The sequence below is a fragment of the Muntiacus reevesi genome, chromosome 4 (genome assembly GCF_963930625.1).
Source record: "Muntiacus reevesi chromosome 4, mMunRee1.1, whole genome shotgun sequence".
Lineage (NCBI taxonomy): Eukaryota > Metazoa > Chordata > Mammalia > Artiodactyla > Cervidae > Muntiacus > Muntiacus reevesi.
In genome coordinates this window covers 150690768-150718414 of record NC_089252.1, presented here as the reverse complement: position 1 = coordinate 150718414, position 27647 = coordinate 150690768, and the positions used below count along the sequence as shown (strand labels likewise).

The 27647-nt window shown below is 40.2% G+C and overlaps 1 protein-coding gene across 2 annotated transcripts in view; it reads left to right on the top strand.

Annotated features, from left to right (window-relative positions):
* Positions 1-24215, top strand: part of ANO6 (anoctamin 6) — a 230399-nt gene extending 206184 nt beyond the window's left edge. For both annotated transcript variants that reach the window (XM_065934572.1, XM_065934571.1), the window contains 5 exons: positions 2826-2956; positions 10945-11150; positions 15422-15621; positions 17323-17428; positions 21112-24215. In XM_065934572.1, the coding sequence (XP_065790644.1) occupies positions 2826-2956; positions 10945-11150; positions 15422-15621; positions 17323-17428; positions 21112-21321 (853 nt within the window). In that variant the 3' untranslated portion in view covers positions 21322-24215. The remainder of the gene's footprint in view (positions 1-2825; positions 2957-10944; positions 11151-15421; positions 15622-17322; positions 17429-21111) is intronic.
* Positions 24216-27647: the final 3432 nt, after the last annotated feature.

Here is a 27647-nt window from a genome sequence, read left to right as displayed (position 1 = left end):
TCCTTTATATGTTTTCTATATTTTCCACAGTGAACATTCACTATTTAGATAATAAGAAAAAGCAGACTTTTTACAAGAGGAAATATCTCTTATCAAGATATAATTTGACTAGAGAATGAATCAGAGACATACAATGAGAGAATCCCAAGTACAGATATTCTTCACTCTACACGCTCAGTCTTAAAATCCAGGAACAGTAAACTCAGGAGTAAAATAGATTCAGATAGTGAAGGATGCTTGTATTCAAAATTAGCAAAATTATCATGATCTGTAGTATATGGATAAAATGTGGTAATAAAGAGACAAAGACAAAATGAGGTGTAAATGTTTCACACCACAGTTTACATGTAGTAAATACTCAATAAAGGACAATTTTTTACGATAGTGTTAGACTAATATGCATGGTCCATTCCTAAGAAAATTACTTTGTAACCCATGCTTAGAGGACGAATCTTTATCCCCAGCCTTGACCAGGGGAAGAAGTATCCAGTGTGTCTATACTTTTTAAAAGTTTTATAGGCGATTCTCTTGGGCAATTAAATTGATATTCTTATACTAGACTCATAAACCAATAGAAAAACCCCAAAGACCACGAACAATAACAGATGGACTTCAAACCAAGGTTTCCTGCTACAGATGAGTGATTCAACTCAGACTGAACAAGAGGCTCAGAGTGTGACGCTCAGAAAAGCCAGCTAGTGAGAACTTCTGAGTTGACCTAATATGATTGGTGGTGGGAGGCCGTACAGTACAAGGAACAAGCGCCAGATGAGTTAGTCATGCAAGTGACTGCCAAGACGGAAGTTTCATCCTGAATCCAAGTCATGATGGATTTGGGTCCCTGACCGTGAAAGACCTGTTTCTGGAGCCTGGAGAGGATTTTGCGAGAGGCTGAGGCTAAAAGTGTGAGGGCAGAGCAAAACCTAAACCAATAGAACCCAGTGATCTTGAGTTTGGGTGTCACGAAGGGAGATGGATGTGTGTGGTCTTCGTTGCCACGTGTACCGCAAGGGGCCCGTGGAATGTCTGAAGAATGGTGCATTCCCGGCCAAACCTCAGACTTGACTGATTGCAGAGCTCCGGGTTGTGGCCTCGGAAGTAACACCAGCAACAAGGGCTCCACGTCATTCTTGTAAGTGCTGAAGTGAGATGCGAGCCAAGAGTCTAAGTAACTTAGCCCTCATTTACTGTTGGCCTCAGCCAATTAGCCTCTGTTTGTCAAAAGAAAATCTCACACAGCGGGTTAGGAAGTTTGCTAAATCCTCATCTGTTCTGAGTCATTTCATCCTGACAACAACCCTGGGCAGTGTAGGTTTTGTCACCCCATTTTATGTAAACTTGACTAAAGTTATAGCAAATAAAAGATGAAGTTTGGATTCAGATCCAGGGATATGTCTGAACCCATATCCCTTCTCCACTTGCACAGCCTCCTGCTCTTCCCCTAGTGTCAAAGAAGAAAGACGTGGGGGAAGATGGTGAAGCCAAGGGCACCATTGCTTGTAGAGAAATCTCCCCTTAGCAAGCCTGGGGAAGTGTCAGTGAGCAGTTAACACTGCGATGAGGAGCAGTGGGAAACCCAGCCTGGTCAGCTATTGTAATTCACATCTTGCACTCTGGGTGGGTGGATGGGTGGATGCGTACATACAGGTGTTCACATGCAGCACATCCAGTGGTCTTTACAGTGAAATCCTTATAAATGTGCTGTGTAATCAGCCAGAGCTTAACCAGATGCTATGTTATTTGCTGTTGTGGTGCATCTTCTGATGAACTTGACAAGTAAACCGCAAGTCAGCTGTCACTTCAGGGGACCACAGCCCTATAAGCTAGAGAGGCACACCTTGTTTCAACGCCAACTGTTTCCAGTTTCTTTTCAAGAGAAATTGCCATTAAAAAGCGGTGGGGTGGGGGGCATTCAGCTGGCCCAGAATCTTCTGAGAAAGAAAAACACATAACCCAGAGGAGGCAAGAACTGCTCTGCGGGGCAGCTTCCAGCACCGGGGGCAGAGCCCTGGGCCACCATGGAGGCCAGGACTCCTCCGAGCTCTGCTCTGACTTGGAGGAAACATGTCACAGCTTTGGTCTTTAATTTGTTCAGCTGAAAATAGGGCCTTGGATCTTACTATCCAAAGTCAAAGTATGTCAGTTTTCTGCACAGTTGCCCTCAATGATTCCCCGCTTCCTTCAATGTAAAAGAATGCCCAAATCCTCACTGTGGTCTCTTAGGCTCCAACCCCCACAGTCAACAGACTTACTTTTCTCTTTGCCCCGGACCACATGGGCCTCCAGACTTCCCGGATGGCTTAGCAGGTAATAATCCTCCTGCTACACAAGAGACGCAGGTTTGATCCCTGGATCAGGAAGATCCCCTGGAGGAGGACACAGCAACCCACTCCAGTACTCTTGTCAGGCCCAGAGTTGGAAGTGACTGAGCACACATACACACTGGCCTCTATGCTTTGTTTATTTTCTCTGGCAATTTTCAGGCTGGAAAGATCACTTTGGATAAGAGCAGGAAAATGGTGGGGGTGGGGGTGGGGCAGCTAAAGTTAATTAAATGAGGAAAAGTATTTTTAAAAAACCAAAATGCCCACATGAATAGGAGGTATGAGAACAAATCATAGTTATAGTTGTGATAAAACCAGGTATGTAGTCAATATTATTTTTCAAAATATTTTGGGATAGAGAGGCAGAAATAAAAATAAATTTAGCATGAAAACAAGAAATTGAATTCTTGGAAAGATGATGTGTTCAGCTCAAAATATCAGTAATACTTTTATGCTCTTGGTCTGATAGTATTCTGACTGATAATTTGATCTTTTTGGCAGCTGGGTCATGAACGTGTTTGGACGATGTAACACCGTTTCAGGAGCAGAAAAGATAACCCCACGATGGGAACAAGACTACCATCTGCAGCCCATGGGCAAGCTGGGATTATTTTATGAATATCTTGAAATGAGTAAGTCACTAGTGAAATTTTGGGTTGCATGAAATATATTGGAACATGCTTTGGATCCCCAAAGCATCAATTATAGAGCCAAATTATTCTCTAGCCTATTGAAATGGAGTCCATTTTTCTCTACTAGATAAAATTATACAATCAGGCTTTCAAATATGGTGACTGTGTGTATCTTTGTCAATATTTGTGTTACACAAAGCTGAAAATTTATTACACAGCAGTGAAATGGAATATTCATTGAGGTACATCTTCACCATTAATTCTCAGAGGATTCTTACCATGTTGTCTAAGGATGAACTCAGAGCTATTATTAGACGTGACTCAGCCCTGGCTGGAGTCCATGCAGCACAGCTGTTGGCCGATTTCTTCTGAACAGACTCATGTGAGCAAGCCTGTGCAAGAAGTCCATGGGAACAAGGGTCACAGGGTCCCCCCAGTACCCTCCACATCTCACACTTGCCTTTGACATTGTATCTGTTGCTTCTGGTTGGTGGTTTCTGCCTAATTCCTTGAGTGACCTCATGGCAAATCACTGGCTTGAATTTGAAACTGTTTTGCTGGTCTGGAATTAAGATTTAGTACAGGCTCCCTCCTTCTTGGATGTCTTTGTCCATTTCTGTAGTATTTGCTTGGGCTGTCTTTCTCTTCACTTGAACTTGATTTTGAGCTGTCGGTTGCCTTTAAATGAATGCATCTCAAAATAGATTTCCATTGGAAACACCATCTTTTCTATTATGCATGACACACTTTTATCTAATAGAAGGCTAACAATGGACATGTTTTGTGTCTGTGCCCTTTCAGCTCACCATTGCATTGAATTACAGTTTTTTAAGCTTAGGAAAACAGGAAAGGATTTTGACAGGTTTTGCATTTATGCATGCAGGTTTGTGTGTTTGCAGAGACACCCTTTTGTGGTTCCTTTATAAGTCTGCAGATAGAGGGAGGTTTTTATTAAGTCACATTCTATATATAAAATAATTGCTTTTAAAAATATACATTATATGTGGAAATGCATCTGCTTCTGAATGGTTCCTCTTGTAGTTTCTTCAGTCAACAGTGCTTTGCAGCAAGAAGTCTGATTTGAATTTCATGTCTGCTTTTGTTATTTTTCATGACCAGGTTCACTTAAGGGTGTAGCTGCAGTCCATAATGTAGAAGCTATCTTTATTCTGTTTATTTTCAAAAGGACTACAAGACAATTATCTGTATTCCAAAATGAGTCATAATTGTAACTATTTCTTACTGGAGCCATTATCAGCATTAATAACAACAATATTATGGGGCAGAATACCATTTGTTATTTTAACACAAAGAAAACTTGGAAAAAAATTATTTTTCTGTAGTCAAATAAATGGTATAGGAAGCAAAAGTTATATGGTCATGCTTTGGGGAGAAATTGATAGGACTTTTAGAATTTCATAGTCTCATTAAAATAATTACCAGCTAAATAACTCAGCCTCTCATGGATGGACCTAGAGATTATCATACCAAGTGAAGTAAGTCAGAGAAAGGCAAATATCATATATCACTTATCTGTGAAATCTAAAAAGATGATACAGTGAACTTATTTACAAAACAAAAACAGACTAGCAGACATAGAAAACAAGCTTATGGTTACCAGAGGAGGAAAGGGAGAGGGATAAATTAGAAGTTTGGATTAACAGATACAAGAAACGCTGGGCTGGAAGAAGCACAAGGTGGAATCAGCATTGCCGGGAGAAATATCAATAACCTCGTATATGCAGATAACACCACCCTTATAGCAGAAAGTGAACAGGAAATAAAAAGCCTCTTGATGAAAGTGAAAGAGGAGAGTGAAAAAGTTGGCTTAAAGCTTAACATTCAGAAAACTAAGATCATGGCATCTGGTCCCATCACTTCATGGGAAATAGATGGGGAAACAGTGGAAACAGTGTCACTTTATTTTGGGGGGCTCCAGAATCACTGCAGATGATAATTGCAGCCATGAAATTAAAAGACGCTTACTCCTTGGAAGCAAAGTTATGACCAACCTAGATAGCATATTAAAAAGCAGGGACATTACTTTGCCAACAAAGGTCCGTCTGGTCAAGGCTATGGTTTTTCTAGTGGTCATGTATGGATGTGACAGTTGGACTGTGAAGAAAGCTGAGCGCCAAAGAATAGATGCTTTTGAATTGTGGTATTGGAGAAGACTCTTGAGAGTCCCTTGGTCTGCAAGGAAATCCAGCCAGTCCATCCTAAAGGAGATCAGTCCTGAGTGTTCATTGAAGGCACTGATGCTGAAGCTGAAACTCCAATACTTTGACCACCTCATGCGAAGAGTTGACTCCTTGGAAAAGACCCTGATGCTGGGAGGGATTGGGGGCAGGAGGACAAGGGGACGACAGAGGATGAGATGGCTGGATAGCATCACCGACTCGATGGACGTGGGTTTGAGTAAACTCCGGGAGTTGGTGATGGAGAGGGAGGCCTGGTGTGCTGCGATTCATGGGGTCGCAAAGAGTCGGACACGACTGAGCAACTGAACTGAACTGAACTACTTTATATAAAATAAACAACAAGGTCTTGCTGTTTTCATGCAGGAAACTATATTAAAAGATAATAATAAAGATAATTCAGCCTCACCCTCCTGCATAAGACAGGATGAAATAACAATGGTTATAGAGAGATTTTTCAATTTTTTTCTTCCCATTATGATTTATTACAGGATATTGAATATAGTTCCCTGTGCTATACAGCAGGACTTTGTCATTTATCTATTTTATATATAGTAGTTTTTATCTGCTAATCTCAAACATCTAATATATCCCTCCCCCAATTTTTTTTAGATTTATTAAATTGGTTTCCTATTATTCACATAATTCCTAATGAATTAGAAAATTAAATCAGTTTCCAGGCATAGACAGTCTGTTATTCTGTATTCAAAAGAAGACTGAAATCTATGTTTCGTTCTTGGGGTTTATGGGAGATAGAATTTCCAAATGCCTCTTGAATGATTTTTGTTGCTCTAAAGTTAACTTAGAGCGCCTGTGGTGATGAGCTCATCCCCACAGTTTACTCATTAATGGTAGCACCATCTACCTTTTTAATTATGCGTCTTAGCTGCTGAAGGGGACCGTCTTCTGACAGACAGTCCTGTAGGTGCCCCCTCTTGCTTGGCTAGGACTCACGACCAGCTACCAGCTCTGGTCCCCATGAAGGGAACTAGAACTTCCCTCTGCCTGGAAGAACTTTTCCCTTCTTTTCTACCTGAAAGGATCCCTACCGAGCCTCAGCAGGAGCCCTCAACTTCCCGCACAGATTCCCACTCTTCTCTGGGCATCAGTAGCACTTGACTCGTGTCCTGATGATATGTGGCTGTGTGCATGCGTCTCTCCCGAACTGGACTGAGCCTGTTGGAAGTAGCACGCAGACCTCTGCACCTTCCAGTCCTCAGCTTGGAGCACTGCTACCTGGACCTTCATGAATATTCATTTAAGTGACTTGAGTTTGGAGTTCAACACACACAAATACGACTGCTAATTGAGTGAATAGTAGCATTGCCCCAGCAGCCCCCACCAGTTTCTGTATGGCCTGTGTTTTTTTGAGTGAAATTCTTTTCTTTTGGCAGTGAATTCCCCACCATCCTTTGAGGTTATTAGAGGAATCCTGGGTTGTTAACCAAAATTGCTTCCCTAAGCATGTGGTCCTGACTTCTGAGAACTCAGATGCAGGAGAAATAATTGTCTGTCAGATTTAAAATCTAAAAGCCATAGGGTACTGTTTTGTACTTAGAACACTATACAGCGTGAACACCAGTCTCTTGATTACTTAGTGGTACCTTCCCAGTGTGCAGGTGCAATAAATGAAGTGCAGGGAAGTGATGAAGTGGGCTCTGTTCGTCTCTGGGACTGCCTCTTCCATCCTTGCATGTTCGCTTGATCTTACCTTCCTGTATTATTTTCTCCATTTAATGTACTGTAATTAATATCACTGGTTCTTCAGCATCTCCATGTACCTACTCCTTTCTTTGCCTCTACAGTGCTATACCCACCCAAGCATCCTCTACGCTCTCCAGGACCAGGCCTGTCTTCCCCCCACTCCCCCATCTCTGTGCTGTTTCTGCCTACCACCTGCACTGATGCTTCCTCATCTTTGCAGGATGAACATTCCAAAATGGCAGCTGGACAGTTGGGAAGGATTTGTAGGCCTCTCATCTGTTAATCACTTATTCATCCATCCATCCATCCATCCATCTCACAAACATTGAGCAACTGCTGTGCCAAACACTGTAGCAGTTGCTGGGGATACCAAGCCAAGTAAAACTTGGTGTCTGGCCTCCCAGGGCCACACGAGGGATAGCGAGTCCTTGGTGGATTGCTAAGCAGGTGAGCACAGATCAGACTTCCTAGAACCGGTGATAATTAAATTAGATTTTGGAAGGGTGATTGGAAGGTAGCTATCAAAAGTGTGATAGAGATAATGGACATTTCATGCAGAGAGATGGATGCAGTCACAAGTACAAAGACATGAAACAGCTTGGCCAGTTCAGAGAACGGCACGTAAACGAGGTATGGCTAGAACAAAGGATCCACAGGTAGAAATATCAGGTGTGCTTAGCCAGGACACCCGAACTTATCCTTAAAGAAATACGGACACCTTGGAACATTCGTAACAAGAAGATTGCATAATGTGTATATTGAAGAAGATCCAATTATTCTGACAGCAGAACGAAAGATAATATTTTAGGTGGTGCCCATATTTGGTGGGAAGAGAATATATAGGGGTCCACACCAGGTAACCAGACAAAAGCACCTAATTGGAGTCTATGGTCTTAGGTAAAGGAGACAGATTTGATAGGTGTTAAAGAGATGACTAGTGTGGCAGGTGAGGAATAGAATTGTTGAGATAACTTCCAGGAGACTGAATGCAAGTCTCCTGGATGGAATACAAGGAGAGGAGCTGGTTTTGAGGAAATGGTTCTGAGTTGGATATTTTGACCGTGAGGTGTCTATGAGACATCAGAGAGGTGAGGTCCATTATTAAGTTGGATTCACCAGTCAGGAGCTCAGAGAAGCTATTGCTGAGGCCGTGGGGATGATTCAGGCCTGCCAAGCAGAGAATGGATGAGGAGGCCCTAGGGAAAGGGGGCATTTAAAGGGTAAAGCAGGCGAAAGAAATCCACAAAGAGACGAACAGCAGAACAGTTGGGAGAAAATTGGTGGAGACATATGTGAACAAAGAGACATCTATAACCTTACTTGAGAGGGATATGAACATTGACTGAAAGGAGCATAATGAAAAGGGACAGGGAGGCAAAAAAACAAGAGCTCAAGTCCCCGTAATTGCTAGGACTATGGGGAAAAATATAAGAAGCACTATAGTTAGACAGTATTTAAAAATAAGTATGGTGGGAGGAGGGGTACAAAAGGGGGGGCAGATGTATACCTGTGGCCAGTGCATGTTGATGTATGGCAAAAAGCCATCACAATATTGCAAAGTAATTATCCAACAGTTAAAAGTAAAGTGTGTGTGTGTGTGTGTGTGTGTGTGTATGTATGTACACACACACTTCTACCTTGGTTTTTTAAAATTATTTAAGTAAACAAAAATCAACAGAGAAAAACTTTCCACAGAGAAGAAAGTATCTGCCATGTCAAAAGCTGCTTGGGGTGGGAGAACTGCCTAGTAATCAAATAAACAAGGACCGAAAATGTACGTTGGCTTTGGCACATGCAGCCACTAACAGTGAGCAAGATGAGTTTCAGTGCCATGGGGAGGGCCGCAGAAGATGTAGAACTTTGAATGGCAGAGAAATAATTAATGTAGGGACTTCTTCAAGAAACGTGACTTATAAATAAAAAAGGAAGCATATCAGAGAGCAATTCAGGATCATGAGCAAGTTTCAGGCAAGGGTTATTTTTGTTTTTACAATGGATGTTTTTTGCCTTGCTACGTTGATAGGCCCTGGTTGTTCTTGGTTTCAAAAGTTGTTTAGAAAGTTCTTCTTACTTGAATATCAGAAGAGATTAAACCATCTTGGTTTTTTCTGCTTTCTTTTTTTAATTAAAAATGTTTAATCCATCTGGAATTTCTTTTGATATCAAAAGTGAAGACTCCATACCAGCTCTTCTAATGGTTTAGCTAATTACTCCAATACTTGAATCTGCTGATTTGAAACATCATTTTTATAATATACTGAAATCCCTTGAGTATCTCCATCTGTTCTTGAAATTTATTCTATTTAATTCATACTGTCTATTAATTCACTAGTTCTGAATTGTTTCAATTGCCATAGCATTATAATATACGTTAATATCTCTTAGAGGTGTCCCATTTTATCCTTTTGCAGAAATATCCCTAACACTGTTACTTTATTTTTTTTTTTTTAACACTGTTACTTTAAACATCCCTCCTCATTATTTTACTTGTATACTTGTATACATTTTTTTTTGAAGAACTTTAGCCTCGACTTTCAGCTTTTCTTCCTTAAATCCACTTGGAATTATTAACTAAATTTGCATTCAAATTCTAAATTTTATTTTTGGAGAAGGAATATGTCTCCAAACTTGAATCTTCCCAATTAAGAGTATGGTGTATCATTACCATTCATCCATCATTACTTGTTCTCTATTTTTAAGTCAGTTATCATAACCATCTTAACATTTCTCACTAATTTATTTCTAAGTAGTCTGTGCCTTTGTTGTCATTATTAACTATGTCTTTTCTTCTTTGGATTTTTAACTGGATTTATTGCTAATCAAGTCCTGATTTCTGACTTCTCTTGAGTATTAAGGGGACCTGGCAGCATGGGGCCCTCATTCCAATATGGTACCTTTCATTAGGACATCCACTTGCCAGTTTGCCAGTTACTGTACCCACACCACACATTTCTGTTACTTGCCTGGCCCCTGGAGGCAGATGAGTTCTTTTAGGGTTAGGTGAGTCATGGATGTTGACATCACTGTCAGTGCCACGCTCTGTGATGTCACCAGCTCTGGCCTGTAGATCAGCCAAGTCCTTCCAACCCCTACTGCTTTTCTGCAATCCATTCTGGCCTCTCAGATCAGAAGCAAATGTCAGCTCCTCCTACCCAGCTAGACCTCCACAGTCTTGCCCTTCTTGGCCAGAGTGGTCCCTGCCCCTTGGCTGAGCAGTAGTCCTAAAGGGGCTGTAAGTTTTTCCCTCATCCACTGTCTCAGTTACAAATACCTATGGTCTGCCAGTTAGATCCCTGGCCTTATCACAGCTCACTTCTCCCTCCCTGTGGTCCAGCCCCCCCACCCCCCACCCCGCAAGTCTCTGCTTCCCATCTATAGCAAAGCCACATAGATTCCAGACAAAGATAAAAGAACCTCTAAGCCACCAGCATAATTTTAACTTACTGTGACCACACACACTGCCACAATATCAAAATAAAAGCTCCTGAAGGATTATATTTTGACTTATTAAAACACTTATTGCATACGTTTCCATGATTTGTAGTAGTACCACAAATTCTCAGAATGTGCTGCCCTTGCATTCACAGACTCAGGGGAGCTTGCTCATTTACCTATTTTCCGTATATTTCCTCCAACATTCTCTAAACATTCTCCCAAAGGTACATCTCTTATTTCTTTTTAACTTTAGATATTTCCACAATATTCCTTTTCTTTCTTTCTTTTTTTTTTTTATCCTACATCACAAATCCTCTCCCAACATTCTATTATTTCTACACTGGGAATGAATAATTTACTTAAAGTGCCCCAAGTTTATTGCCAGCAAGTAATTGTGGTTGATTAAAGATTTTTAAATATGTTATTCCTATTGTGTATATCTGTGAAGTAAACATATTTAGACTTCTTTCCAAAGACTTTGATTTGTCTTTTGTTTTGATTCTTTCACTGTTGGACATTGTTATTACCATGAATGTCTTTTCTCTTTGGGATTTAGTTCACGGTTTGCCTTTCTCTTTAGAAGAGGAAAGGAATGTGTGTTGTCCTTCCATCCACCCACCACTCCATGATGTGTGTCCGTTCCATTGACAGTTATTCAGTTTGGGTTCGTCACCTTATTTGTGGCCTCTTTTCCACTGGCCCCTCTGTTGGCTCTGGTGAACAATATATTGGAAATAAGAGTGGACGCGTGGAAACTGACTACCCAGTATAGACGCATGGTGCCTGAAAAAGCCCGGGACATCGGAGCATGGCAGCCCATCATGCAAGGAATAGCAATTCTGGCTGTGGTGACCAATGTGAGTAAATAGGCCTCGCAGGGTAAAGACCTCGAAAAGTCCAAAACTGCATTAGTGTTGCTTCCTAAGGAATCCAGTGTTTGGTATTTCATAATGTGGGAGGAAGATGCTAATACTTTCACCCACATAAACAACATAGTTGCTGTAACTGTAATTGTTATTATTTTTTAATGTATTTTGTTTATTATTGGTGACTTACAAGACCTCTTACAGAGGCAGTTGCTAAGAATAGTGACTATTATGCTTCTGTTGCTCATTTATTAGTTTTATTCAATAGAAACATGGTAATAATATTAACAGTAAGTACTAACTCTTTTAATCCTCACATGACTATAAAAGGAATTATCAAAGAGTGCTTTTATAATGGAAATAGAAATCTACCCATTTAGAGTTTCTAGACCCTAAAATACGAACAGTCATTCCACCATATTTTACTGTATATTCCAAACTATCAATTTAAACTAGTAACTGCTTGATGAAGAAGCATGTACTTTGTGCATTCCCCATCATTCCTTACCTTCCTTCTGTCATGGGACAGAGGTTCCTCAAGGAGGTGGATTTAGGGCAGGTCCCAGCTCTCCTCCTCGTCCCACCCTTGGTCTTTGCCGTGTTAGTCATTAGCTAAGCACCTTCACGTCCTGCACGTGTCTGAGTGACGAGGGAACAGAACTCACTTGTTACAGTCTCTTCTGATTATGGCCCAGTCTGCACCGTCTGTCTGCTTCCCTGCTGGCCCTGCAGGTCGGCAGGGAGCTGTCAAGCAGAGCAGTTCCCATGCCAGCCCACCAGGGAATCTCCTTCCCCAGAAACGTCCAGACACTCAAAGCTATTTCCTCCCTTATTCCACTGCCAATTGGACTCCCAGGTTAACAAAATAATATTCCAGTTTTAACTTCTTCATCAAGTCCCACTTGCCTTGAGTCCCCCTGCCTTTTCCCACGAGCCCTTGTAGAAACAGAAGAGTCTGGCAGTGCCTGTGGGTCAGGCTCCCGGCTAAGGGGCGTCCGCCCAGACCTTAACACTGCCGAGCTTCCTTTTATCATTTGTATATTGAATAATTTCCCTGTCGCATATTTTCAGACGATTATATACCACAAAGGGTGTATGGAGAATTCAGTGAGTCAGTGCATGACATGCACAGAGCCTGGTCCTTGTGGGGATATTAGCGGCTATTCTGTTATCACTCCTGGAGGAGGGCACGACAAGCCTCTCCAATATTCTTGCCTGGAGAATCCCATGGACAGAGGAGCCTAGTGGGCTACAGTTCATAGGGTCACAAAGAGGCAGACACAACTGAAGTGATTTAGCACTCGTGCATGCACGCACTCTGTTATCATCTTCATCACACAGCATTGTTTATAGCAACTCCGTAAGCTTTGCCCGGTGTCAAAACTAGAGGCACAAGAATTTAACAATATGTCAAGGTCTAGACCATGGTCACAGTTTTACATAATAAGTTATCTGGAACCCAGTGTTCACCCCCCAAGAACCCTCAGTTTATTTGGATCGCCTGCTGTCTCTCCTTTTTGGAGAAAGTTGGTAAATCACACACATGAAAACAACTGTGAGGTTATATCCATTTCCATTCACCCAAAGAGCCCCCACCTTCAGCATCCACTGCTCTGCAAAACATAGGCTGATGTTCAGAAATACGACAGTGAGGCCTTTCAAGCTCCACGGTCATAAAAGTATGAATCTGTCATGTTCAATATACTATATGACATGAAGCCAGGCTGGAACGTGGAGTTACGTGCTTTAAGGAAATTTTTAGCAACAGGGTTTGGAACTAAAAGGTTTTTATTTGACCTTCAGCTAACCAGAAAATTCAACTGACTCCTACTCCCCATTACTCAAGCGTCCTGTCTTAATTCCATGAGGCACCTTTTCCTCATTGCCCCAGCGTGGCTCCTCACCATTAATGCAGATGGAATATTGGCCGTGTCTTCAAGGCTGCTCTACCTGCCGTGTGTGTGCACACAGGACACATGTACCCACTGATCAGTGCTACTGGGTCTCGTCCGGCAGTTGTTTGTTCTTATAATTCAGGTGCTGGCTTATCATACACTAGAAAAATTGCTTATTCAATTATCAATTAAACTATAGTGACATAAGTGTTAGTTGGTCAGTCGTGTCCAACTCTTTGTGACCCCATGGACTGTAGCCCACTAGGCTCCTCTGCCCATGGAATTCTCCAGGCAAGAATACTGGAATGGCTTGCCATTCCCTTCTCCAGGGGATCTTCCCAACCCAGGGATCGAACTCAGGTCTCCCACATTGCAGGCAGATTCTCAACCATCTGAGCTACCAGGGAAGCCCAATTACACTATGGACAGTCCTTTTCCCCATATTAAGATGTTAGAGATTCCAAGATGCAGGTCCTCTTGCATATAATTCTATAAGAATTAAACATGTATGTTATCCCCTCACATGCCTAATTTGTGCCTTCCCAACCTCACATGCTCAGTAATGGCTAGCTTTCCATCATAGGGGAACTTTTAGGAAGAAGGAAGAAGAGAACAGCTCCTCAGGATTTGAAAGGGCATCAGGCCAGAGTTTGGTATAAAATCATTCATTTAAAGGCTGCTGGTTCAATAAATAAGCTGAATTACATTGTTGTGTCATGCCAGAGCATCTGCTATTGAAGACCAATTTAAATTTATTTTTATATAAATGGAAAATTGTGTTTGGAACAGCATGGGAAATGAAGCACACTGCATTTATTTGTGCTCTTGCACTGTGGCTCAGAGCAGCTTAATTCAGGAGGAAAAAGTATCTTGTCAGAAGACAATAGAATTATCTTCCTTGTTGGAATTTGTATAGCTTCTTGAAGCACATCTGCAGGTGATTCTGTAAAAAGCTCTAATTGAGTTAAATGATAACAGGAAATTTTAATCTATTGAAATCTGGGAGAAGTTAAATAGTCTCACCTTACACCACCACCACCACCCCTGACAGGCAAGAATACACACCGAGAGAAACTTTACACCAGAGGAAATGACAAAGCTGGTTCTGGGAGGGGAAATTTTGCAGTAGAAAAGCCCCTCAGTTGTTTTTCTTGCTTTGCATGAGATCTTGTTTGTTGGCTTGTGGTCTCACTGTGTCTAAACCATATGTTCAGATGAATACTGTTAAAATCATGTTGTGCAAAACATGTCTGTTCTTCTGCTTCAGAAATGACTGAAACATTTAGCTTTGTTTATTCACATAGAATTTGGATTGAAGTATATTCATGACTCTGTCCTTCCGTGACACCGGTTTTACATGTTGTAGAGTTTAAAGCCCAAACTTGAACTCTGGAGAGAATTCATGTAATTAATAATAGCTTTAGATCCTAATGAATGTCTGCCTGACACAGATTCAGATTTAAGACTGATCCATATTTATTCCTTTAATCTGGAAACACACTAAACTCTCTTAAAGTTTTCTGATAACTATAATCTTTCTGACTTTATCCATTTAGCCTTTTGAAAGTTGAAAGGCTTAGATACTAAGTCTAACAAAATAGATACCATTGCTTGATTATGTGAATAGGACAATCCCAACACAGTTTCTTGCTACTATATTTTATTGAATAGTAAAGAATTCTTGCTCTTTAATGAAGCAACAGACATAAGTATATACTGAAAGTTTAAATCAGACTGTGGGGTTGAGTTATCTCAACAAGTCAAGATACTATAGGGAAAAAGTATAAATTTGAAGGAAAATATTTGTTATCAGTTAGTATTCTATTTTTAAGAGACAAGTGATTAAAAAAGCAATTTTTATCAATTATTTATCTACAAAGGAGTCATATAAAGCCAGCTTATTTTCACAATACTGATCTTGTTATTTCACATGCAAAAGGGCCTTCTAAGTCATAAACATTAAATTTTATCAAGTAGTGCTCCAGGGTTAATTGAATTTTATCATACTCTAATTTTTAAAAATATAAGTTACATGTAACATATGCAAGTGGCTCTCGAGTTATCCACAATACCCTAGTCTACAGTTATTCTTACTGTGCTTAAGATACATAATAGGCAACTATCAGGGCTTTGCTTTTGAACTGCAGGTGAACTGCTGGACATTCCCTTCAAAGACCAAAAGCAAACAAACTACTTTAAAGCAGCTGCTCAAAAGGTTTAGGACATTCACTACTTATATCCATTTGATAATTCTGAATCTTTAATTTAAAAAACTCAACTGATGAAAATGTAATTTTGGCATGTCTTTTAACCCTAGCTATAAATGCTCTAAATTAATACCCTCTCTACCATTTTCTTCCAACATAGGCCATGATCATTGCATTCACATCAGACATGATCCCCCGCCTGGTATATTACTGGTCCTTCTCCATCCCGCCCTATGGGGACCACCCAAGCTACACGATGGAAGGATACATCAACATAAGTCTCTCCATCTTCAATACTGCCGACTTTAAAAGCAGAGTCAAGGAAAGTCCGTACGCTGGGTCTAAATATTACACGTGCAGGCAAGTTCTACTTATAAGTGTTTACAAATACACTTCTTCTTTAAAGGACTTTCATTGTAGTATCATTCTATTTGGTATTATTTAAATAAAGTTGCTAAATATTTTTCTTCTTAGCCTTCTTTTCAATCAGACTTTAAAAAGTATAAAATATAGAAGTTACTATAGACTAAGATTAGAACTTTCAAGCCAAACCGTAAGGCAGGATTGTATTTTATGTTTTACAAATTGTAAAGTATTCCTGTAACTTTTTAAAAGATTTATTTGTTTATTTCTGGCCGTGCTGGATCGTCATTACTGCTGCTGGCCTTTCTCTAGTTGCGGCGAGTGGCGGCTACTCTTTGTAGTGGTGTGTAGGCTTCTCGTTGTGGCTTGTCTTATTGCGGAGCACCATCTCAGAAGTTGTGATGCAGGGACTTAGTTGCTCCATGGCATATGGGATCTTTCTGGACCAGGGATTGAACCCGTGTCTCCTGCATTGGCAGGCGGATTCTTAACCACTGCACCACCAGGGAAGCCCCTATGTGGCAAGATGTTAAAATGAGAGCTTCAAATGATTACAGAAAGACTTATTCAGGGGGAAAGTCTTACGTCTTAGAAATGAAGAAACCCTGAGAGGTCCAGAAAGCAAGATAATTCAGTTGTTTCAACTCATATTTTATTCAACCACAACCTGACGGTACTAAATGATTACAGACTAGTACCATCACTTAACAAAGCAATGCGGAGACAAGAACGGTCGATACCTCAGTCCAGCCTAGCAGTGTTCTCTAAAAGTATTCCAAAGCTCTCTGCATTGATTTTAAGGGCTGATAAGATCAACTGTGGACAGTGGACATCAACCAAGTTACTGACTGATAAGTTTGTTGACTGCATGGTATCGTAGAGTTGTTTTGTTTTTTTTTTTTCAGTCAAAGTCTAAAGCCTAAAAAGACCTTAAACTCCTCAAAGCTGTCTCCTATTCACATTCTCAACACCACCACCATAAAATAAGCCCCATTGAAAAAGCCATAAATAAGCCCCAAATAAATGTTTCTAGATTACAAATAGCAAAGCCTCTTCAGAATCACACACTGCATCTGCTTACTCTTACTTAACATAATTCTAAAGAGTAATTGAACTTCCAGGTCAAATAGGTTACAGGTGGTAAGTTAGAGATTTGCTGCCAAAGGGAATACACTCAAGCAATAGCATATGATGTCTGACAACAAGGAAATTAGGTAAGAAAACTATAAAAAATAGGTAATATTCTCTGTAGCATGTTTCTGAAAATATGGTAATTTGTTTTAGTTGCACTCTTTTGAGGAAGCAGGGATAAAATTTGATGGTTTTGTTCTTTTTTTACAAAGATGGAAACCATCATTACCATCTTGTAAGTTAAATGAAGTATTACTGAAGTAGTTATTTCAGGGTTTTGTCATCAAATTAAACTCTCGGAGAAAATCTGGGCATTCCCTGGTAGCCTGATGGTCATGATTCTGGGCTTTCATTGCCGTGGTCCCAGGTTCAGTCTCTGGCCAGGGAACTGAGACCCCACATGGCATGGCCAAAAAAAAAAACAAACAAACCCAGAAACCCTTGGAGAAAATTTATGAGATGACCAATTTAAAAGAGTGTTGCATTAAGTATGACCTTTTTATTGGGCCCTTGTTTACATTTGATTAGAAAGCATGATCTCCTGAAATGCCTCCATCTTTTTTCCAGGTATCGTGATTTCCGGTACCCTCCTGGACACGAACAAGAGTATAAACACAACATCTATTATTGGCATGTGATTGCAGCCAAGCTGGCTTTTATCATTGTCATGGAGGTAAGGAAAGTTCACTTTGAAATAGTTTATAAGGCGGTGTATTTGCAAACCATTTATTAACTTTTAAGTGTTGCCATTTCTGACTTAAAATACACAATATGTCTGACCTCTTGCTAATAATTATTTCTATAACATTTAAATTTGACCTGAGAATACCCATAATCCTCTCAGTAATTAAATGAAGTTGGTTATCTGCTGTAAAGTTAAAAGCATGTGGGCTTAGATTCAATTTCTTTCAGTTCAGTATTAATTGAAGGCCTTTTTATTTGGGGAACTGGTCTCCATATTAGACTATGAAGAGGTTTATTCAAGATAAATAAGATATCTTATCTTCCTGGAGAAACTTTTATTGCTGTAATAGTTTATTTGTATTGCATTTTCACACTATACCTTCTTATAATAGTTTTTTACATTGCTGAAATTTACCAGCTCTGAAAAATACTAAGGCAGCTATCAATTTGAAATTGATCTAGCCACCTTTACTTCTTACACTGAGCGAATAACTACTACTAAATTCTAAAGGTTCAAAAGTGACTTGATTGGTATGGTCAGTTAGGATTACATTTAACTGCAAGAAACAAAAAACCCATCTACAGTGGCTTAAACAAGTAAGAGTTGATTTTTCCCATGTAACAGATTTCACTGGAAGCAGGTGAGTACTCCTGGACAAATTCCAAATCCCTGGTGTAAGGAATGTATCTGTCTTCTGTAGGTTTACTTTCATTACATGTCACTCTATGGTTGTAATATGACTACCACAACTCTAGATAACACATTTATGTTCTAGGCAGGAAGAAGGAAAAAGGGCGATGCTAGCCATACCTGTTCCTATGTTAGGAAGGAAAAAGTTTTGCCAAAAGCCCTGGAGCAGACCTTCACCTGCATCTCACTTACTAGAACTAAACACTTGGTGGTTCTTAGCAGCTAAGCAGGCTGAAACAGGAGGTATTTGGTTTGGGGACAGACTACTTGGCTTAGATAATTTTTCTAGTATTTTTTTATAGTTATCAAAAATTAACTGAGAAAAGTAGTCCATCATTAGTTCACTGTATCACGAGTACAGTATCTGATATGTTGACAAGAGTTACTAGTTTATACTCAAATATGTAGCTGCCAGTGTTTAGACTGCTCCATTTGATATCATGATGGACTGGATACTGTGAGGGGCCATATCACTATGAAACATTTAGAACCAGCTAGAAACATAACTTCCTTTGCAGTTTTAAGCTTACTAGAAGGAAAGAGAATATAAAAAGAGGAAAAAAAGATAATGGCTTAAGATAGAGAGTGAGCACCCCTGAAGTTCAGGAGTGCTCTGAGAACAAGTTCTGTTATTAGGCCTCCAACTAAAGGTTCAAAGAGACCAAGCCTTGAGTCAGAGTGAGGCAGAAGAGCTGAATTTAAGATCCTTAGATTCAGCCAGGGACCCCACAAAAGGCTAGATTTGTCTCAGAGCAGATGGGAGTGCACATCTTCTCTGAAGAAAAGTATCCTTGATTTAGACCTCAGTTTTTTTCCCAGATTGGGATAAGCGAATATGAACTAATTATCAAAGATTAACAATGACAAAGGGGAAATTAAAAATATTCTCCATTTTTCACACCACCTAACTTAAAGAAACATTGACACAACTGATCACTCCTCTTTGAAACTCTTCCTCACTTGGCTCCCAGGAACACACATATTTTGCCTTTCCTCCTATCTCACTAGGCAGTCCCATATTTAGCTTCTTTGCCAGCCCTTCCTTTTCTTCTTAATGATCCTGGAGCTCATTCCTTGGTTGTCTTTTCTCTCTACTCAAAGCCTTGGTGATTTCATGCAGTCTGGAGACTTTAAGTGCTATCTGTATGCCTGTGACTCATTAATGGATATCCCCAGAAAACCTCTCTCCTGAGCTCAACCCATCAATCCAACTGCATACTTGACCTTTCTGCATGGATATCTAACAGATACCTCAAATCTACTGCCCTAGATTCCCATATTTTCTTAAATCCACTCTTAATATTCTCCTCCCTACCCTGCCCTGAATCTGTTCTGTCCACAGTTTCCCCGCCCCTCTCAATTATGGCAGTTCATCTGAACAGTTGCTCAGGCCAGAATTCTTGAAGGCCCCCTTGTTTTCTCTCTTTTTTATTCCACATCCAATCCTGTTAGCTTTTGCTTTGAAAATATATCACAAGTCTGACCACTTCTTACCAGCTTTGCAGCTGCCCCCAAATTGGAGCCACCGTCATTTCTTGCCCAAATTGGGCAGCAGTCTACTAATTGGACTCCCTATTGTCTTCACGGCTCACTCCAAGTAAAAGCCAAAGTCCTTATAATGAAATTCAAAGTCCAGCAAAATCTAGCCACGCTCTATTACCTCCCTGATATTACTCGCTCAGCCTTCCTAGAATACACCCAGTAGGCCTCCCCCATGTGGACTCTGCTAGGTGTTCCCTCTACCTAAAATGTCCTTTCTCCTCATGTTTAACTTCCTTACTTCCTGAAAGTCTTTGCTCAGTGAGGCATGTCTAAACTGATCTACATAAAATCTATATAAATTTTATCTCCCACCATGACACTGTTAATAACAGTTACTCTGCTTTACTTAGCTTATATCACTTGTTTCCCCCATAGTTCTTACACATTTTAATGCTATGTGTAATTTATTTGTTCTTAATTATGTTTATTCTGTGTTATCTCTATCCTCTTGTTAGGTTAGGATTTTTGAATAGTGCATAAATAAAAAGGTTTTCAAGCTCATTAGTCATCAGGGAAATGTGAGGAAAGCCCAAAGTGAAATAAAGTCCATTTCATACTCATCATGTTCATTTTAAAAAAAACAAGTGATGATAATAAGTGCAGACAACAATGAAGAGTGACCAAAATCATCACACACTGCTGGTGGTGGTGCCAGCTGTTTTGGAAATATTTGGTACCATCTTGTAAAATCGAACATTCATGTAACATAGGGTCTCAGCAGTTCAGGTGCACCCCAGGTGCCACTCTTGAGAAACTCTCACAGGTATTCTCCAGAATCCAATTGTATGAACGTTCCCAACATCATTGTTTCTAATCCAAAACCTAGGAACTAACCCAATACTTTTTGATGGGGGAACAAATAAAGTATGTTCGCACAGTGGAATATTATAAAGAAGTGAAAATGGACTACAGTTGTACATAGTAACATTGATGAATCTTAAAAATTAACTTTGAATGGAAAAAAGCAATTTTCAAAAGACTGTACCATACAGTATCGTACTGTTTTTATAAGGCTTAGAGTAAGAAAAACTAAACAAGATATTCTTTTGGGGATATATACATACTTTGTTAAACTATTCAAAAATAAATGAAAATGATCTACATATACTCAGACAGATAGGTTAGTGTTTCCCTTTGGGGATGAGGCCTGGGAATAAGACAGGAAAGGAACACACATAAAAATGTCATAACATCATCAGTGCCATGGTGAATGTTCTAGATGTTAGGGAGATATATTCTTCTCTACATAGCAAATAGTATGGTTGAAATTTTTGAAGTAACGAAATGTAGATCCATGGGAGAACCACGCCATGGAGGTCGAGCTTAAACACCTGCCGCCCTGTCCTATAGACTGCTGTAATGACCGGCAAAAATAAATGGAAGAAACTGTGTTCCCCTCCATCTCTTTGTGACTGACATTTTTTTTTTCTCTCCCTCAGCATATCATCTATTCTGTGAAGTTTTTCATTTCATATGTAATTCCAGATGTATCGAAAAGCACGAAGAGCAAGATCAAGAGAGAAAGATACCTAACCCAGAAGCTTCTTCATGAGAATCACCTCAAAGACATGACCAAAAACATAGGAGTCATAGCTGAGAAGATGATAGGAGCAGTAGTAGATAATAATTTACGACCAAAATCCGATTAAGAGCTTTATGTTCTGAGAAGCACTTTAAAGAATTTAGCTCTGTCAAAATTTATTATGAATCACTAATGAGAATGTTTAAGTTAAATCACTTTGGCAAATATGAGTCTTAACTATCACCATTTTCATGCAGATTATTTTTCAGTTTCAGTTAGTGATGCAGGAACTGGAAAATGTAAAATTGAGTTGAAGAAGGGCATAAAACTAATCACCAGGAAGACCAAGAATGTTACTTTTTTGGATAAGTTGGAATTTTAATCACACACAGGTATTCTCTTCATGTGCTTAAAGAAACAACATCTACCAAAGCAGAGTGGATTTTTTTCCTCATTTGATTATTTTCATTCCTTTCTGTTCTCAAGCACATGATCTTCTTTTTAATTTTTAGGCACTGTTTTATTTCTTCACTTTTGCTAGACCTGTTCCAGAGTTATCCTTCCATTACAATACCATCATTAAAGGCTAGACATGCTAGTTTGTTGTGTGATTAAAAATATCTAACAGAATTCAGTTTGAATGCTATATTATGGTGCAGATAGACCCAAGACCTTACAATATTTAAGTGTATTATCACGTTCCTATAGAAAAGGAAACCTCAGGTAATAAGAGGAAATAGTTTCAGTCTTCATCTTGGCCTGTCTTTCCATCTTGGAGAAATACTCTTAATGGATTGAAAGGAAGATAGCATTTCTGAGCATATGTGTGCTATTGATCAGGATAATTTACATCTTCTAAAGATATGTCATATCTTGAAAAAAATGAAATCAAGTGATTAAAATTACGTGTTTATCAACATAATGGTTTGGAAAAGATGAGCCTATCGAGTTCCCACCAGTTGCCCTTTATCTATTAGATCTAGGAAGTACAGTATGCAAGGATCCTTGTGATTGGCTCACAGCCACTGTAACAATACAATGATGCGAACGTCAAGGGAACAGCAGGTCTCCTCAGTGTGACCACACTGTGTTCCTAAGAGGGGTTCTGCACATCCTAGTGATCAGCCTACCAAAGCATCTGCCATAGTGAAGGTCGCTCAGTACATCCTCCCTTCTCTTACTTTCTGCCCAGTAACGTGTTTGTAATTGCATGTGTGCACCAGGGGAGTGTTTTTAGGGAGGGAGATGGAGAAACAGGAGGATACCCAGATTATTCCCAAACAAGAAAAGAGACTGGATTTGATTTGAATTTTCAGCCTCCTCTCAAGCCAATCAGGCAATTAAGGGTCAAAAAAAAAAAAAAAAAAAAATTGGTTTGGTCACAAACCCTGCTGTCAAGCTGGAGGTCACTTCCTGCTGAAGTCCTGTCCCACCGTGCACGTCTTGCCCTCGATTTATTCAGTTCAGCATTCTTTACTGCACTTTACTGCCTTTTGGATGCCCAGCCCGCTGGATTGATAGGCTCTAGAGAAGATACAGGGTCTGTACCTCTCACCTGTGACTGATGACGGGGCAGGGCTGGGGGCAGGAGAGAGTGTCTGGCACCTCACTCTCTCTAAATGGGCCACTCACCACCCATTAAGATGCTGCTCAATGACCAGGTGCCACAGGAGCCGAGGCACTCAGAATCCCAGCAGCGAAGCAAAAGGAAACACTTCTCAGTGAGCAAATTGGCAGGCTTGCTATAAAATAGCAGCTTCACTCCAGGTCATAGTTCTGCATGCCTGCCATGAACGTTAACAAACCAGGGTGGGGGGAAAGTGTTAATGTAGGATTCAGTGAAACAGTATTATGGCCTTTTGAATTGTCCCAGTGGATCAGGATCATTTCACTAACTTTCTTGGTGATGTTAAGGGTATGTGTGATCAGAGTGCTCATGACAGGCCTCGTGAGGTCTGGTCACAGAGGGATTGAGAAATGCATTTCTTCCCAGTGGGGAAGCATTCTCGTCCCTTCCCCCACTCACCTGGGACCCTGCTCCTGAAAGTGGTGCCTCTTCCTCTCATATTACCTCTTCTCTTCTCTGAAGTGTAGGACTGTCTGCTAGTGTTGGATTTGGCACTGACTCACTGTTCGTGGAACTATAAAAAAGGAAATGTTTTTGCCTTAACTCCTTGTATATAAAATAGAACTTGAATTGTACGTTTCTGTTTTCATAAATCGTCTTCATAGTTCAAAATGTGCTTCTGTGGACAGGAGGGAAGAAAACCTCTACGTTTTTAAAGGCAGCAAATGTGATGTGTGACACTGCCAATCCTCCCCAGGTGGCCAGGTTGTAGTGGAGACCTGGGTCGTCTGTGACACCGACATTGTTCATGCAAGTCTAGTGCTGACTTGTGGGTGATGAACATGTGGGGCTGTGTCTGCAGGCACTTGTGGGCTGGATCTGTAAATGCAAGCAGAGGCAGCCCCCTGGCAAAATGGATGGGTGTGGCAGTGGACCCATGAAGGGAAAGTCTGGCCCTAGGCCTGCCCGGTGTTAACCACTAGAGAAATTTTACTTTGTATCCTTTTGTGATGCCTGTGAATTTTAACAGATCAAAGCATTAGACCAAAATACTCAGGAGATTTTTCTCTAAATATCCCTGATACTTTAGTTATGTCAATAGGGTGGGAAAGCTTTTGTTTTTGTTTGAAAACTAAACATCTTGCAAACTGTTTATCACTGAAAGTCTTCCCTTATAATTGCATGTGCATCTTGAATTTCAGAAAACATTAATTCACAATAGGAGAGCAGGATGTGCTCTTTATTGAAACACTTCTTGTACCATTTTCTTGTGTCCATGTTATATTTTAAGATGTTAAAACGTATGAACAGCTTAAGTAAAACTGAAATATTCATGATGCTTTTCATACACTGTGGCATAAGATGTAAAGTTTGTAATATTTTGCAAATTTCTGTGCATTTTAATATTCTTTTTATAATTATGAGCATTTTAATAAATTCATTTTTAAAAACAATACTGTGGCCTGCTCTGTATGCAACTGTCATGTTTTTAAGAAAGCAGACGTATATCTGTTTACCAGTTATGTGTCACTCAGATAACATGTGCACTTTTATGTGAATTATATCTAAAATCACGTTTTTCATAACCTATACTTAAAAAAAAATGATTTTTCTGGGGATAATGGGTAGGATTTCAGTCAGGGCTGCTGCAGACAGTTGTGGGGACTGAGTCCCACACAGGCACCAGGTCTGGAGACCAGATGTGCTAATGTCGTGCTGTATCAGCTAGTAGGAAGAGGTGCTTCCTGCTAATGATATAAAGATGCTTCTGCATTCTAAACCTGGAGAAGGCAATGGCACCCCACTCCAGTACTCTTGCCTGGAAAATCCCATGTGCGGAGGAGCCTGGTAGGCTGCAGTCCATGGGGTCGCTAAGTGGCAGACACGACTGAGCGACTTCATTTTCACTTTTCACTTTCATGCGTTGGAGAAGGAAATGGCAACCCACTCCAGTGTTCTTGCCTGGAGAATCCCAGGGACGGCAGAGCCTGGTGGTCTGCCATCTATGGGGTCGCACAGAGTCGAACATGACTGAAGTGACTTAGCAGCAGCAGCAGCATTCTAAACCTGGGGCATGTCACCTGACATGAGGCGGTGTCACCCAGACAGGGCACATCTCTATTAAGGCTCAGAAATGTTCTGTTTGGATCTGCCGTGGCCTTTGAGTACAGAAGGGAAAATTATGGAAGAGAATATGAAGGAATTTTTCATTACAAAAACCAATATTTTTTTTCTTTTAATCCTGTACAACATAAAATCCAGATTTTAACTCATTCCATCCTTCGATTTTTTTTTTTTTTACCAGCTTAAATCTCATTAGGCTTCCCATAAAACTAAGTCAAAAAGTGTCCATAACTGGACAAACAGGGTGAAGTGTTTTCTCTGATTCTTAAATGATGCTCTTGGGACAAGTACTGATGATGTTCTTCTTCCCTTCAAATATTTTAAGTCCAGTAAGGGAGCAACTAGAAGCTCTTTAGCAGCACCTCCTTTCTTATTTGGAGAAAATGGTGAAATCTTCAGTAACTGGTATCTATCTGACCCATCAGGTACTCTGCCAGATGTTTGCTTACACATGGTCTCACTGCCAACATGATTTTATTACAAGAAAATTTTAAGTAACTGTTTAAAAAATTATGACAGTACCTGATTAAAAAAGAAATATACATGTTCAAAGTAAACAAATGGGACCTGATTAAACTTAAAAGCTTTTTGTACAGCAAAGGGAACTAAATTAGGCCAGGTGGAAAGTCAACCCTCAGAATGGGAGAAAATAATAGCAAATGAACAACTGAAAAAGGATTAATTTCCAAAATATACAAGCAGCTCATACAACTTGATACCAGAAAAACAAAAGAACCCAATCGAAAAGTGGGAAAAAGACCTAAACAGACAGTTCTCCAAAGAAGACATACAGGTGGCTAACAACACATGAAAAGATGTTCAAGGTCGTTCATTATTAGAAAATGCAAATCAAAACTACAATGAGATATCACCTCACACCAGTCAGAATTCAGTTCAGTCGACTCGGCGACTCCATGGACTGCAGCATGCCAGTCCTCCCTGCCCATCACCAACTCCCGGAGTTGACTCAAACTCATGTCCATTGAGTCAGTGATGCCAACCAACCATCTCATCCCCTCTCATCCCCTTCTTCTCCTGCCGTTAATCTTTCCCAGCATCAGGGTCTTTTCAAATAAGTCAGTTCTTCACATCAGGTGGCCAAAGTACTGAAGTTTCAACTTAAGCATCAGTCCTTCCATTGAATATTCAGGACTGATTTCCTTTAGGATGGACTCGTTGGATCTCCTTGCAGTCCAAGGGGATCTCAAGAGTCTTCTCCAACACCACAGTTCAAATCATCAATTTTTCAGTGCTCAGCTTTCTTTATATTCCAACTCTCACATCCATACATGACTACTGGAGAAACCATAGCTTTAACTAGACGGACCTTTGTTGGCAAAGTGATGTCTCTGCTTTTTAGTAAGCTATCTAGGTTGGTCAAAGCTTTTCTTCTAAGGAGCAAGCGTCTTTTAATTTAATGGCCACAGTCACCATCTGCAGTGATTTTGGAGCCCCTGAAAATAAAGTCAGCCACTGTTTCCTCTGTTTCCCCATCTATTTGCCATGAAGTGATGGGACCAGGTGCCATGATCTTAGTTTTCTGAATGTTGAGCTTTAAGCCAACTTTTCCACTCTTCTCTTTCACTTTCATCAACAGGCTCTTTAGTTCTTCTTCGCTTTCTGCCATAAGGGTGGTATCATCTGCATATCTGAGGTTATTGATATTTCTCCTGGCAATCTTGATTCTAACTTGTGCTTCATCCAGACCAGCATTTCACATGGTGTACTCTGCATATAAGTTAAATAAGCAGGGTGACAATATACAGCCTTGATGTACTCCTTTCCTGATTTGGAACCAGTCTTTTGTTCCGTGTCCAGTTCTAACTGTTGTTTCCTGACCTTCATACAGGTTTCTCAAGAGGCAGGTCAGGTGGTCTGGTATTCCCATCTCTTGAAGAATTTTCCACAGTTTATTGTGATCCACACAGTCAAAGGCTTTGGCATAGTCAATGAAGCAGAAATAGATGTTTTTCTGGAACACTCTTGCTTTTTCAATGATCCAGTGGATGTTGACAATTTGATCTCTGGTTCCTCTGCCTTTTCTAAAACCAGCTTGAATATCTGGAAGTTCACGGTTCATGTATTTCTGAAGCTTGGCTTGGAGAATTTTGAGCATTACTTTACTAGCATGTGAGATGAGTGCAATTGTGCGGTAGTTTGAGCATTCTTTGGCATTGCCTTTCTTTGGGATTGGAATGACAACTGACCTTTTCCAGTCCTGTGGCCACTTTTGAGTTTTCCAAATTTGCTGGCATATTGAGTGCAGCACATGCACAGCATCATCTTTTAGGATTTGAAATAGCTCAACTGGAATTCCATCACCTCCACTAGCTTTGCTTGTAGTGATGCTTCCTAAGGCCCACTTGACTCTGGTCAGAATGGCCATCCATCATCAAAAATTCTACAAACAATAAATGCTGGAGAGGGTGTGGAGAAAAGGGAATGCTCTTGTACCATTGGTGGGAATGTAAATTGATACAGCCACTATGGAAGAAGGTATGGCGATTCCTTAAAAAAACTAGGAATAAAACCACCGTATGACCCAGCAATCCCACTCCTAGGTATATACTCTGAGGAAACCAAAATTGAAAAAGTCACATGTATCCTATTATTCATTGCAGCACTATTTACAATAGCTAGACCATGGACGCGACCTAGATGTCCATCAACAGATGAATGGATAAAGAAGCTGTGGTACATATACACAATGGAATATTACTCAGCCATAAAAAGGAATGCATTTGAGTCAGTTCTAATGAGGT